This window comes from Pelophylax lessonae (genome assembly GCF_965119305.1).
Source record: "Pelophylax lessonae genome assembly, chromosome: 5".
In the NCBI taxonomy this organism is placed as follows: domain Eukaryota; kingdom Metazoa; phylum Chordata; class Amphibia; order Anura; family Ranidae; genus Pelophylax; species Pelophylax lessonae.
In genome coordinates this window covers 67,719,148-67,731,233 of record NC_138772.1, presented here as the reverse complement: position 1 = coordinate 67,731,233, position 12,086 = coordinate 67,719,148, and the positions used below count along the sequence as shown (strand labels likewise).

The window sequence follows — 12,086 nt, the reverse complement described above, 5'->3', positions numbered from 1 at the left end:
GTGTTCACTGCACCCCAAAAAGATTGTGTTCACTGCACCCCAAAAATGATTTTGTTCACTGCACCCCAAAAAGGATTTTGTTCACTGCACCCCAAAAAGGATGTTGTTCACTCCACCCCAAAAAGATTGTGTTCACTGCACCCCAAAAAGATTGTGTTCACTGCACCCCACAAAGGATTTTGTTCACTGCACCCCAAAAAGATTGTGTTCACTGCACCCCAAAAAGGATGTTGTTCACTGCACCCCAAAAAGGATTTTGTTCACTGCACCCCAAAAAGATTGTGTTCACTGCACCCCACAAAGGATTTTGTTCACTGCACCCCACAAAGATTGTGTTCACTGCACACCAAAAAGGATTGTGTTCACTGCACCCCAAAAAGATTTTGTTCACTGCACCCCAAAAAGATTGTGTTCACTGCAGCCCAAAAAGATTGTGTTCACTGCAGCCCAAAAAGATTGTGTTCACTGCAGCCCAAAAAGATTGTGTTCACTGCAGCCCAAAAAGATTGTGTTCACTGCAGCTCACACACAGAAAAATGGATGTGGATCACTGACACCTGCCTATCTCCAATCCCACACCACACAGCAATATCGATTGTAGTTTGTAGAACACAGTTTCCCTAAAATTCAGCAGACTCTGTCCCTAACAGGATTGAGAAGAGATCGTAGATCAGGATTGAGTGCAGACCCCACCCCCCACACAGCAATATCGATTGTAGTTTGTAGAAGACACTGACCCTATAATTCAGCAGACTCTATCCCTAAAATGCCTACAACTCGCCCTGCCTAAACACTCCGACCTGTCCCTCAATTCTATCCGGACACAAATGGTTTTTTCCTGCCTATCTTTCCCTAATCAGCAGCCAGCACGTTGATGTGTGCTCTGTCCCTGAATCTAAGCAGCATAATGACGCCGCTGCGGCTGCCTCGAACTTATAAAGACTTGGTCACATGCTTCAGACGGCCAATCACAGCTACTGAGACATTTGCAGGCATGGCTGGGATGGCTTAAGGCACACCAGTTAAACGATTGTTGATTGGCTGTTGAAAGCCCGCCATGAAAAGAGCGCCAAAGCATGCAAAACCCGGAAATAAAACGACCGAACACGGATTTTTACCCGAACATACAGTAAAGTGTCCGTGTCCGTGTTCGGGTACAAAAAATCCAATTATTCGGTACGAACACGAATAATACAGTCCGTGTTCGCTCAACACTAATGCTGAATCATTGTCCAATGAAGAGATGACAGAAAGCTAAACTGTTGAACCAGGAAGACAAATTGCTTAATCAGGACTTCCAGGGAAGGGTCCACTGTGCCGTCATGCACTTTTTTGTCTCTGATTCACGTAACTGCTAGCTAGAGTCTCCCACCCTCAGCTTGGCCGCTCCCGCTCAGCCCTAGATCTTCCCGGCCGGCGCCGCCCACAAAGTGGAGTGGAAGTGGTGGTGGAGAGAGATGGCGTGCATGGTCGTGGAGTGATCAGACTGTCTGGGCCCTGGCTGGGGGAGAGTCTGTGTGCAGCAGCCGCCCAGCATGGGAGAAGAAGAGAACCGGCGGAGAAGAGCAGGAGAACAGTCGTGGTGCACTGACTGGACTAGAGGAAAATATATTATTTATAGTACTAAATAATATATTATTTGCAGGGGGACTGGGGAGAGAGGCTAGAGAGAGCCTGAGTGTGGTAAGAGAAATAAAGTAAGAAGTCACTAAGTAAGGGGGAATCTATAATGGGGCAGGGGGGGGACACCTGCCCTGGCCTGCTCTAAGGGGGATCTAAATGGGAGGGGGAATGACCCTGGCCTGCTCTAAAGTGGGTTCCATATGGAACTGGGAGGGGGACCCTGGTCTGGCCTGCTCTAAGGGGGATCTATATGGGACTGGGAGGAGGATCCTGGCCTGGCCTGCTCTAAGGGAGATCTATATGGGACTGGGAGGGGGACCCTGGCCTGGTCTGCTCTAAGGGGGATCTATATGGGGGAGGCCTGGCCTGCTCTAAAGGGGATCTATGGGGGGACCTGCCTGCCCCTGCTTGGGCTAAAGGGGATCTATGGGGGACCTGCCTGCTCTAAATGGGAATTTATATGGGGGACCCTCACCCTGGCATGGCCTGCTCTAAAGGGGGATCTATGGGGGACCTGCCGTGGCCTGCTCTAAAGTGGGATGTATATGGGGGACCCTGGCCTGGCCTGCTCTAAAGGGGGACTTGCTCTTGTCTCTGCTAAAGGGGGAACTATGGGGGACCTGCCCTCACCTGCTCTAAGGGGGATGTATATGGGGGACCGTCTTGGCCTGCTCTAAAGGGGGGCTCTATGGGGGACCTGCCCTGGCCTGCTCTAAAGGGGGATGTTACTGTATATAGGGGACCTCACCCTGGCCTGACCTGCTTTAAGGGGGATCTGTGGGGGACTTGCCCTTGCCTGCGCTAAAGGGGATCTATGGGGGACCTGCCCTGACCTGCTCTAAAGGGGATGTATATGGGGGACCTTACCCTGGCCTGCTCTAAAGGGGGATCTATGGAGGACCCTGGCCTGCTCTAAAGGGGGATCTAAGGGAACACTGGCCTGCTCTAAATGGGGCTCTATGGGGACCCTGGCCTGTTCTAAAGGGGGTCATGTTGGCTAAATATATATATATATTGTTTGCAGGGAGAGCCTGGAGTACCTTGTGGTGCAGGAAAACCTGGTAGCACAGGGAATATTGGTGAAAAGGTAAGACTAAAGGGGGATCTATGGGGACCCTGGGCTGCTCTTAAGGGGGGATCTATGGAGACCCTGGCCTGCTCTAAAGGGGGATGTATATGAGGGACACTGGCCTGGCTTGCTGTAAAGGGGGATCAGTTTATAACAGTATACCACAAGCAGTCTTTATATAAATGTAATTTTAACTTATTTTTACTTGTAGAACTAGGCCAGAGAGTAGACAGTGTTTTTTGATCATTTTAATGTACCTTGGTGTCCTTCACTAAAGTCTTTACTTTGGAAAATGTCCACCACAGCCTTGGTCTGTGCCTATCCCTGCTACCAGCCTACAGCATTACTTTCAATGTTTTGTAGGGAGTACAAATTCACTTATCCTATCTCAAATATGTTAAGAACTTGAAGAATACTCTTTGGGTAAACATTTATTCCTCTAATGCCACCATATTCAAGATTATCTTGCACTAACAGGCTACGACTTCCAAAGATTTAATGATCCATCTTGAGGTGCCTATATATATGTTGCTAATTTTAATTCCTGTTTTTTTTTTTTTTTTATCTCCTTGTGACTCTGTTGGTTAAATAGATATTATATTGTCAATAGTATTGGGATGCCTGTCTTTACACCCACATGAACTTTAATGGAATCCTAGTTTTAGTCCATTGGGTTTAATATTGGGTTGGCTCACTCTTTGAAGTTCATCCATAGTGGCAGGGTGAATCATAAGCCTGGCTGTATCGTAAGATAGGAGTCCTCAAGCATTGTCTATAGTTCAAATTGGAGTATCCCACTATTCCCTTCTCCTATCCCCATTTAAAATAAAACAAAAACAACAACCAAATACCCCATGGACTGATTATTGAAGCGAAGACGAAAGTAAGAACTAGAAACTGTCATTATTGTATGCTGGTAACTCAGGGGGACCCATAAAGTTAAATCTGGCAGTCCTTCCGGGGCAGTGCTATAAAACTTTATTACTGACCACTTCCGTTGGTGATTTTGCTACTGTTTATGCTGATCTGGACACGGCAAGTGTCATCTTATGCCTAGTCCTTATTACTGATCGTCCTGTATGCAAAGTTGTATTTTTACCATTCTTAATGAATTTCTATGCTTACTTTTTTACCAACCATATCATGTGTTAATAAAAAAGGGTGCCTTTACTAACTGGTTCAGTGCCTCTTTTCTTTGATGTAGTTTATACTACTGGTTACTAAGGGCTTGTTTACACTTGCTTCAAATGTGGCATTGGAAAAGTTTTTTTAATGGACCACTTGACCTCGAAGCCTTTTTTCTGTCACTTTTGTTTACATGTAAAAATCTGTATTTTTTGCTAGAAAATTAGTTAGAACCCCAAACATTATACTGTATGTATTTTTTTTAAAGGAGAGGCCCTAGAGAATAAATTGGTGGGTTTTGCAATTTTTTTTTTATGTCACAGGGTATTTGCGCAGCAGTTTTCAAACAAATTTTTTTGGTAAAAAAAATACACTTTTTGGAATTTTCATGCAAAAAACATAATACATAAAAAATTTTTTTGTAACATATTAACCAGTTCCGGACCGCCCTCCGCATATATACTACGGCAGGGCGGCCTGGCTGCGCAAAATCACGTACATGTATGTGATTTTGTGCAGGGAATGTTGGAGGGGTGCGCGCATGCTGTCCAATCACAGCGGGAGCCAGTCAGGGGGTCCGGCGGCCACGATGACTGCTGGGACCTGCGGATCATTTCATGAAATGACAGAACGGCGGTCTGCCTATGTAAACAAGGCAGAAGGCTGCTCTGTCACAGAAGAAGAGAGAGATCTTGTGTTTCAGCTAAGCTGAAACACAGATCTCTCTTTTCCTCTAGTGTATCCAGTCTCCCTACAGTTAGAAAGCACTCCCTCGGAGCACATTTAACCCCTTGATAGCCCCTGGTGTTAACCCGTTTCCTGCCAGTGTCATTTATACAGTAACAGTGCATTTTTTTTAATTACTGATTACTGTGTTGGTGTCACTGGTCCTCAAAAAGTGTCACGTTTGTCAAAATTGCTGATCACTGCTATTACTAGTAAAAACAATAAAAAAAAATATGAAGTCCATAAATGTATCCCATAGTTTGTAGACACTATAACTTTTGCGCAAACCAAGTTTTTATTCAAATATTTTTTATTTTTCAAATTTATGGGTTTTTTTTTTGTTTATAGCACAAAAAATAAAAACAACAGAGGTGATCAAATACCACCAAAAGAAAGCTCTATTTGTGGAAAAAAAAGGCATACATTTTATTTGGGTACAGCATCCCAAGACCTTGCAATTGTCAGTTAAACAATGCAGTGCCGTATCGCATAAAAATGGCCTGGTCATTAAGGGGGCGAAACCTTCCAGAGCTGAAGTGGTTAAAGATGATGTTACACTGAGTAAATACAACCCAATTCCAGAAAAGTTGGGACACTGTACAAATTGTGAGTAAAAAAGGAATGGACTAATTTACAAATCTCATAAACTTATATTTTATTCACAATATATTATAGATAACATATCAAATGTTGAAAGTGAGACATTTTGAAATGTCATGCCAAATATTGGCTCATTTTGGATTTCATGAGAGCTACACATTCCAAAAAAGTTGGGACAGGTAGCAATAAGAGGCCAGAAAAGTTAAATGTACATATAAGGAACAGCTGGAGGGTCAATTGGCAACATGATTGGGTATAAAAAGAGCCTCTCAGAGTAGAGTGGCAGTGTCTCTCAGAAGTCAGGTTGGGCAGAGGATCACCAATTCCCCCAATGCTGCGGTGAAAAATAGTGGAGCAATATCAGAAAGAAGTTTCTCAGAGAAAAATAGAGTTTAAAGTTATCATCATCTACAGTGCATAATATCATCCAAAGATTCAGAGAATCTGGAACAATATCTGTGCGTAAGGGTCAAGGCTGGAAAACCATACTGGATGCCCGTGATCTTCGGGCCCTTAGACGGCACTGCATCACATACAGGAATGCTACTGTAATGGAAATCACAACATGGGCTCAGGAATACTTCCAGAAAACATTGTCGGTGAACACAATCCACTGTACCATTCGCCGTTGCCGGCTAAAACTCTATAGGCCAAAAAAGAAGCCATATCTAAACATGATCCAGAAGCGCAGGGGTTTTATCTGGGCCAAGGCTCATTTAAAATGGACTGTGGTCAGACGAATCAAAATTTGAAGTTCTTTTTGGAAAAATGGGATACCATGTCATCCGGACTAAAGAGGACAAGGACAACCCAAGTTATCAGCGCTCAGTTCATAAGCCTGCATCTCTGATGGTATGGGGTTGCATGAGTGCGTGTGGCATGGGCAGCTTACACATCTGGAAAGGCACCATCAACGCTGAAAGGTATATCTAAGTTCTAGAACAACATATGCTCCCATCCAGGCATCTTTTTCAGGGAAGACCTTGCAATTTCCAACATGACAATGCCAGACCACAGAGTGCATCAATTACAACATCATGGCTGCGTAGAAGGATCCGGGTACTGAAATAGCCAGCCTGCAGTCCAGATCTTTCACCCATAGAAAACATTTGGCGCATCATAAAGAGGACGATGCGACAAAGAAGACCTAAGACAGTTGAGCAACTAGAAGCCTGTATTAGAAAAGAATGGGACAACATTCCTATTCCTAAACTTGGGCAACTTGTCGCCTCAGTCCCCAGACATTTGCAGACTGTTATAAAAAGAAGAGGGGATGCCACACAGTGGTAAACATGGCCTTGTCCCAACTTTTTTGTGATGTGTTGATGTCATGAAATTTAAAATCAACTTATTTTTCCCTTAAAATGATACATTTTCTCAGTTTAAACATTTGATATATCATCTACGTTGTATTCTGAATAAAATATTGAAATTTGAAACTTCCACATCATTGCATTCTGTTTTTATTCACAATTTGTACAGTGTCCCAACTTTTTTGGAATCGGGCTTGAAGATACCAAACATGTCATGCTTCAAAACTGCACATGCCAGTGCAAAAGTGACAAACAATGTACATTTTACCACCACTTTAGATTTACAGAGGAGGTCTAATGCTAGAATTACTGCCTATGATCTGACATTCACAGTGATACCTTACATATGTAGGACGATCGCTGTTTGCGTGCATGCAGGACTGACGCGCCAGTTATTAATTCATTAATACATTTTATTAATTTATTCTTTTTTTTTTTTTTTAACAATGTTGTGACAGCAATAGGCATGTGACAGGTATTCTATATGGAGAGATCTGGGGTCTAATAGGATCCCAAATCCCTCCTCTGCCCTTAAAAGCATTCAAAGCACCAAGATCTGTGTTTTTAAATACTTTCGATTTTTAACCACCTCCCACCCGGGCCATAGTACATATACGGCCGGGTGGGAGTCTCGTCCTTCTGAATGGACGTTCCGGAACGTCCTTCAGAAGGAGAGAGATCGCGCCGCCGCGGGCACGCGCAGCGGCGCGATCTCAATGTGCCTGTGTCCCTAGGACACAGAGCAACAAGACTCGGCAGGAGGGCCCTGTGATTGGCCCTCCTGATCACATGACGGCTGTGACCAATCACAGCCGTCATGTAATGTCAATACAGCCGTTGTAACGGCTTCAATCTCTTCTTCTCCTAACAGATCCTGTCAGTGTGAGGAGAAGGAGAGGATCGATTCTGCAGCCGGGGTGATCAGTGAGTATTTCTAATTACTCACTGATCACAGGGGGGGTCTGTGCTGGTAATCAGATGATTGATTACCAGTGCAGCCCTGGGGGGAGGGGATGCCACTAGAGCCACCAGGGATGCCCACCCATGACCACCAGGGATGTCCACCATGGCCACCAGGGATGGCAAACAGGGCTCAGAGAGCCTGCCAGTGGTGCCCCCCTATCAGTGCTGCCCACCAATGCCATCTATCAGTGCTGCCCACCAGTGCCCGTTATTGCCATCTATCAGTGCCGCCCACCAGTGCCCATTATTGCCCAGCAGTGCTGCCTATCAGTGCCCATCAGTGCCCCCCATCAGTGCCGATCAGTGCCGCCCATCAGTGCCACCCATCAGTGCCCATCAGTGCCACCTATCAGTGCCCATCAGTGCCCATCAGTGCCGCCGATCAGTGCCCATCAGTGCTGCCTATCAGTGCCCATCAGCGCTGCCTGTCAGTGCCCACCAATGCTGCATATCAGTGCTATCTATCAGTGCCACATATCAGTGCCCATCAGTGCTGCATATCAGTGCTACCTATCAGTGCCCACCAGTGCTGCATATCAGTGCCACCCCATCAGTGCCACCCCATCAGTGCCACCCCATCAGTGTCTTCTCATCAGTGCCTGTCAGTGCGGCATCATCAGTGCTCATCAGTGCAGGAAAAACTTATCTATTTACAAAATTTAATAACCTAAACAAAAAAACTTTTTTTTTTTTTCAAATTTTTCGGTCTTTTTTTATTTGTGCACCCAAAAAGAAAAAACCTGGCGGTGATCAAGTACCACCAAAAGAAAGCTCTATTTGTGGGGAAAAAATGACACAAATTTGGTTTAGGTACAGTGTTGCATGATCGCGCAATTGTCATTCAAAATGCAACAGCGCTAAAAGCTGAAAATTGGTCTGGGAAGGAAGGGGGTTTAAGTGCCCAGTATTGAGGTGGTTAAAAAAGGGTGCAGTTGACATCTGGGTAAATCAGAAGTGATGCTCCAGCTTTGTTCGGTTGTCCGGCCATCTGGCGGATGAACTGACTGGTCATTCTGGTCTCCTGGTGGGACTGGAGAGCCCAAGCAAGTTGTAGAAGGAGGCAGTTGAGGGGACGTCCCCTCTCATAGAATATGAACACACACAGGGCAATTGTCAATCTTTATTAAATCTTCAAAAAGGCATCAACGAATCCTCACAGAAGCATTAAAAAAAGCACGTTGAAGCGGTAGGCATTTTAATGTGTGTTAAATTTGATTTTGTGTGATATTGGGTGCTTTCTACACTCAACCTGGTGTGTCAGAGGAACTGAAGTTCTTAAACAGGTCAAGCCAAAGGACCGAAGACCCATCCTAACCAGCAGCTCCCAATGGCTACACACCCCATACTTTAAAGAGGAGCTCCAGGCTCCCCCCCCCCCCAAAATAAAACTCAGCAGCTACAAATACTGTAGCTGCTGACTTTTAGTATTAGGACACTTACCTGTCCAGGGATCCTGCAATGTCATCACCCAAGCCAATTCTTCAATCAGTCTCAGGTACAGGAGCAAAAATGTAAAGTAAGGGAAACAGGAAATGAAGTCTTGAGGCTTCACAGCTGGTTTCTTACTGCACATGCGCGAGTCACGCTATGCCTTGTAAATGGGCCTGTAGTCTTCTGGGACCTGTGATGTGTCCCAGAAGACCATGAGGGAAGGAGGGAGGGCGAACTGATCCGAAAGTTGGAGCGGGTACCTGGTAAAAGACCCCCAAAGTCCCCCCCCCCCCAATAAAGTGCCAAAAGTGGCAGTGGAGGGGGGGGGGGTTGGGGAGGTGCAAAAAAGTGGAACTTCCCCTTTTGGGTGGAGCTCTGCTTTCAGATCAATGTAGAAAAATTATTTGAAACCCTGTTGTTTTGAAAACATGTAGAGTGGATGAATTATGCACAAAACATATACTGTACCGTTTTCTCTATACAGCACCACACAATTCTCTTCATTGTTAGAGAAATTGGGTTCATTTACGTCCCATGCCACATAATCAATAGGAGAGCCATCCAACCATCTAAAAAAGACACAAAGGGTATGTTTCATAATTCTGACAAACTTTTCACCATCACATCATGCTAATGAGACTGTCTACTGTATATTTTTTATTATAAATGTAGATAACTGTCTTCAGTAAATAACATACTAATAATAAAATACATTCTAGGAGCTGTTCTTATTTAAAGCGGTAGTAAACCACTAGCTTTTTTTTTAAACCTGCAAGGCAATGTCATAATGTGCTAGTATGCATTGCATAACTTACCTTAGAATGAAGCCCTCCAGCGGCGCGTTGTCACTGCTAAAGGCGCTTCCATCTTCTCCCGGTCTCTCTTCCAGGTTCGCAGACTCCAGCTGTGTGAGTGGCCAAAGCCGTGATGACATCATTCCCGTGTGGAAGCCGGCGTTTATAGCACAGGACTTTGAAGGAAAGGCAGGGGTCTTCAGAGCGCATGCGCCGGTGACGCCACCAGCTGCATGTACAGTAAATATCTCCTCAATGGTGCATGTTTAGGAGCAGTGGCGGCCCATCCATTAGGGGCGTAAGGGGCGCCGCCCCCCATCCATGCATCCGGCCCCCTAATCTACATGCAGGGCACCGAAAGCATGGATTCCAATGGGGGATTTTTTTTTTTTGGAAGCATGTGATTAGAGCCAGAGGCTCTAATAGGCTTCAAAAAAGGGTGGGCTCAGGGCGCATAGCACTGCGCCCTGAGCCCACCCAGTTGTGTGACATTAGCAAATTAATATTTGTTATGAGACCCCTTCCCAATTGGCTAAAAGGAGAAGGGATTTTATTGGCCAAAGAGGAGTTGGAGGAAGGAAACGCAAAGCCAGGGGAGAAGCACTGAAGCACAGATCTATCCACCAGCCACCACTGTCTCCAGGGATGACTCACCCATAGCGGCTCAGCCATCTAGCACTCCCCGTCTCGGACAGGGGAGGATGGAGGAGGGGAAATTGGAGTAATCACAGGCAGGACATCTGGATCCTAAGGTAAGGAGCCTGTCTATCCCCTGGGGGGGGGGGGGTGTCGTTATTTTGCCACCCCCCCCCCCCCTCCCAAATTATCGAGCACCAGCTGCCACTGTTTAGGAGAGATTTACAATGCCATAGGTACAGATCATACATTGGAGCTTCAGATGAAGCGCTACACAACCAGTAATCAAAACATAGTACAGGTTTATTGAGTATATGCAGGCAATAGAACTGGGAAAAGGTGTCAAAGTGCCAAACAGTTGGCCCACATATACAAATCCATTACATGGTTACATACACTAATCAAATAGTACTTGATAAATGTGTCATAGCATCTATGGTGAACTGACGCATTTCGTGAGTTCAGTCTTGCTCTTCAGGGGTTGATGCATAGACATAATATATAAAGTAAAATTGTCAAAAAATATAACATAGTAATGAACATGGAAATATATCATGTAGATTGGAATGTGGGAAAGGGATCCATACTAACCACTGAACTCACAAAACACATCGGATCGTTTACCGGACTATTGCATTACTGTATGTAACCATGTAATTCGTGTATTTGAGCCAACTGGCATTATGACACCTTTTGCCAGTTTTATTGTTGGCATATACTCAATAAACCAGTACTATGTTTTTGTTACTGTTTGTGTGGCCCTTCATCTAAAGTTCCAATAGCCAAAACTCTGCATTTGTATGTACAATGGGGATGGAGGCGCCTCCCAGGGCACTACCCACCATATTTTGTTCCCCACTCCCACTTTAAAGCCCAACCCTGGCTTAAGTTATTATTTTAAATATATAGTTTTCGGCACTAGATAAAATACAAAAACATCTCACTCTCTCTCACTACAATTAAACCTAACATGAAATATGGAAAAAATAATCTTAATCATAAATACAACAAACTGTAAATCACCTCAATTTTAACACTAAAATATGGAAAACATAATCAATCAAGTGTCCAATATAAAATAAAAAGAAATAAAAATAAAGTTCATAAGTGAAAATAAACTTGTCTCCACCACTGTGTCCAATTGGAATTAAGGCTGGGTTCACACTGTGTGCGGAGCGACTCGCAGCAGGGGGTCCGGTACGTTCCTGTTCACTGTTTCAGGTCCGAAATTTTGGCTGAATTCAAACCTGAAAGTAACCAGAAGATGCACAGGACTCTTCTGCAAACCTCTCCGCAGCCGTCCCAGAGCTGTGTGAACCAGGTCCATTGAGACCCGGTCACAATCTTTTGACATGCGAATTGGATGCGGTGAAACCCGCATCCAATTTGCGCCAGTGTGAACCCAGCATTAGTCTTCTTGTGTATGTCCACATCACACCCTTTGAGTTAATTGCTAACTGAGCAGAAGATTTTACTGCGAGCAATACAGCACAGCTAGCTCAGATAATAACATCCAGGTCCATCCACTGTCATCATCGGTTTCAAGCATGGATATTGCCCTTCTAAAACTTCAGCTCGTAAACAGGAACACCTGCATAGCACTATGTCAGGAAGAAAGTTTATAAAAGTAGCCGTGACACCATCACTGGTCTGTAATTTAGTTTTTGATTTCATCCTGACTGGACACGGTCATGGAGACATGTCTATTTCCACTATATTTTTATTTTATTTTATATTGGACACTTGATTGATTAGGTTCCATATATTTTAGTGTTGATATTGTGGTGATTTACAGTTTATTGTATT

At 44.5% G+C, this 12,086-nt stretch overlaps 1 protein-coding gene across 1 annotated transcript in view; it reads right to left on the bottom strand.

Annotated features, from left to right (window-relative positions):
- Positions 1-12,086, bottom strand: part of LOC309556055 (macrophage mannose receptor 1-like) — a 256,698-nt gene that overhangs the window by 85,004 nt on the left and 159,608 nt on the right. The window contains exon 19 of the mRNA XM_082258349.1: positions 9,319-9,419. Coding sequence (XP_082114475.1) covers positions 9,319-9,419 — 101 coding nt within the window. The remainder of the gene's footprint in view (positions 1-9,318; positions 9,420-12,086) is intronic.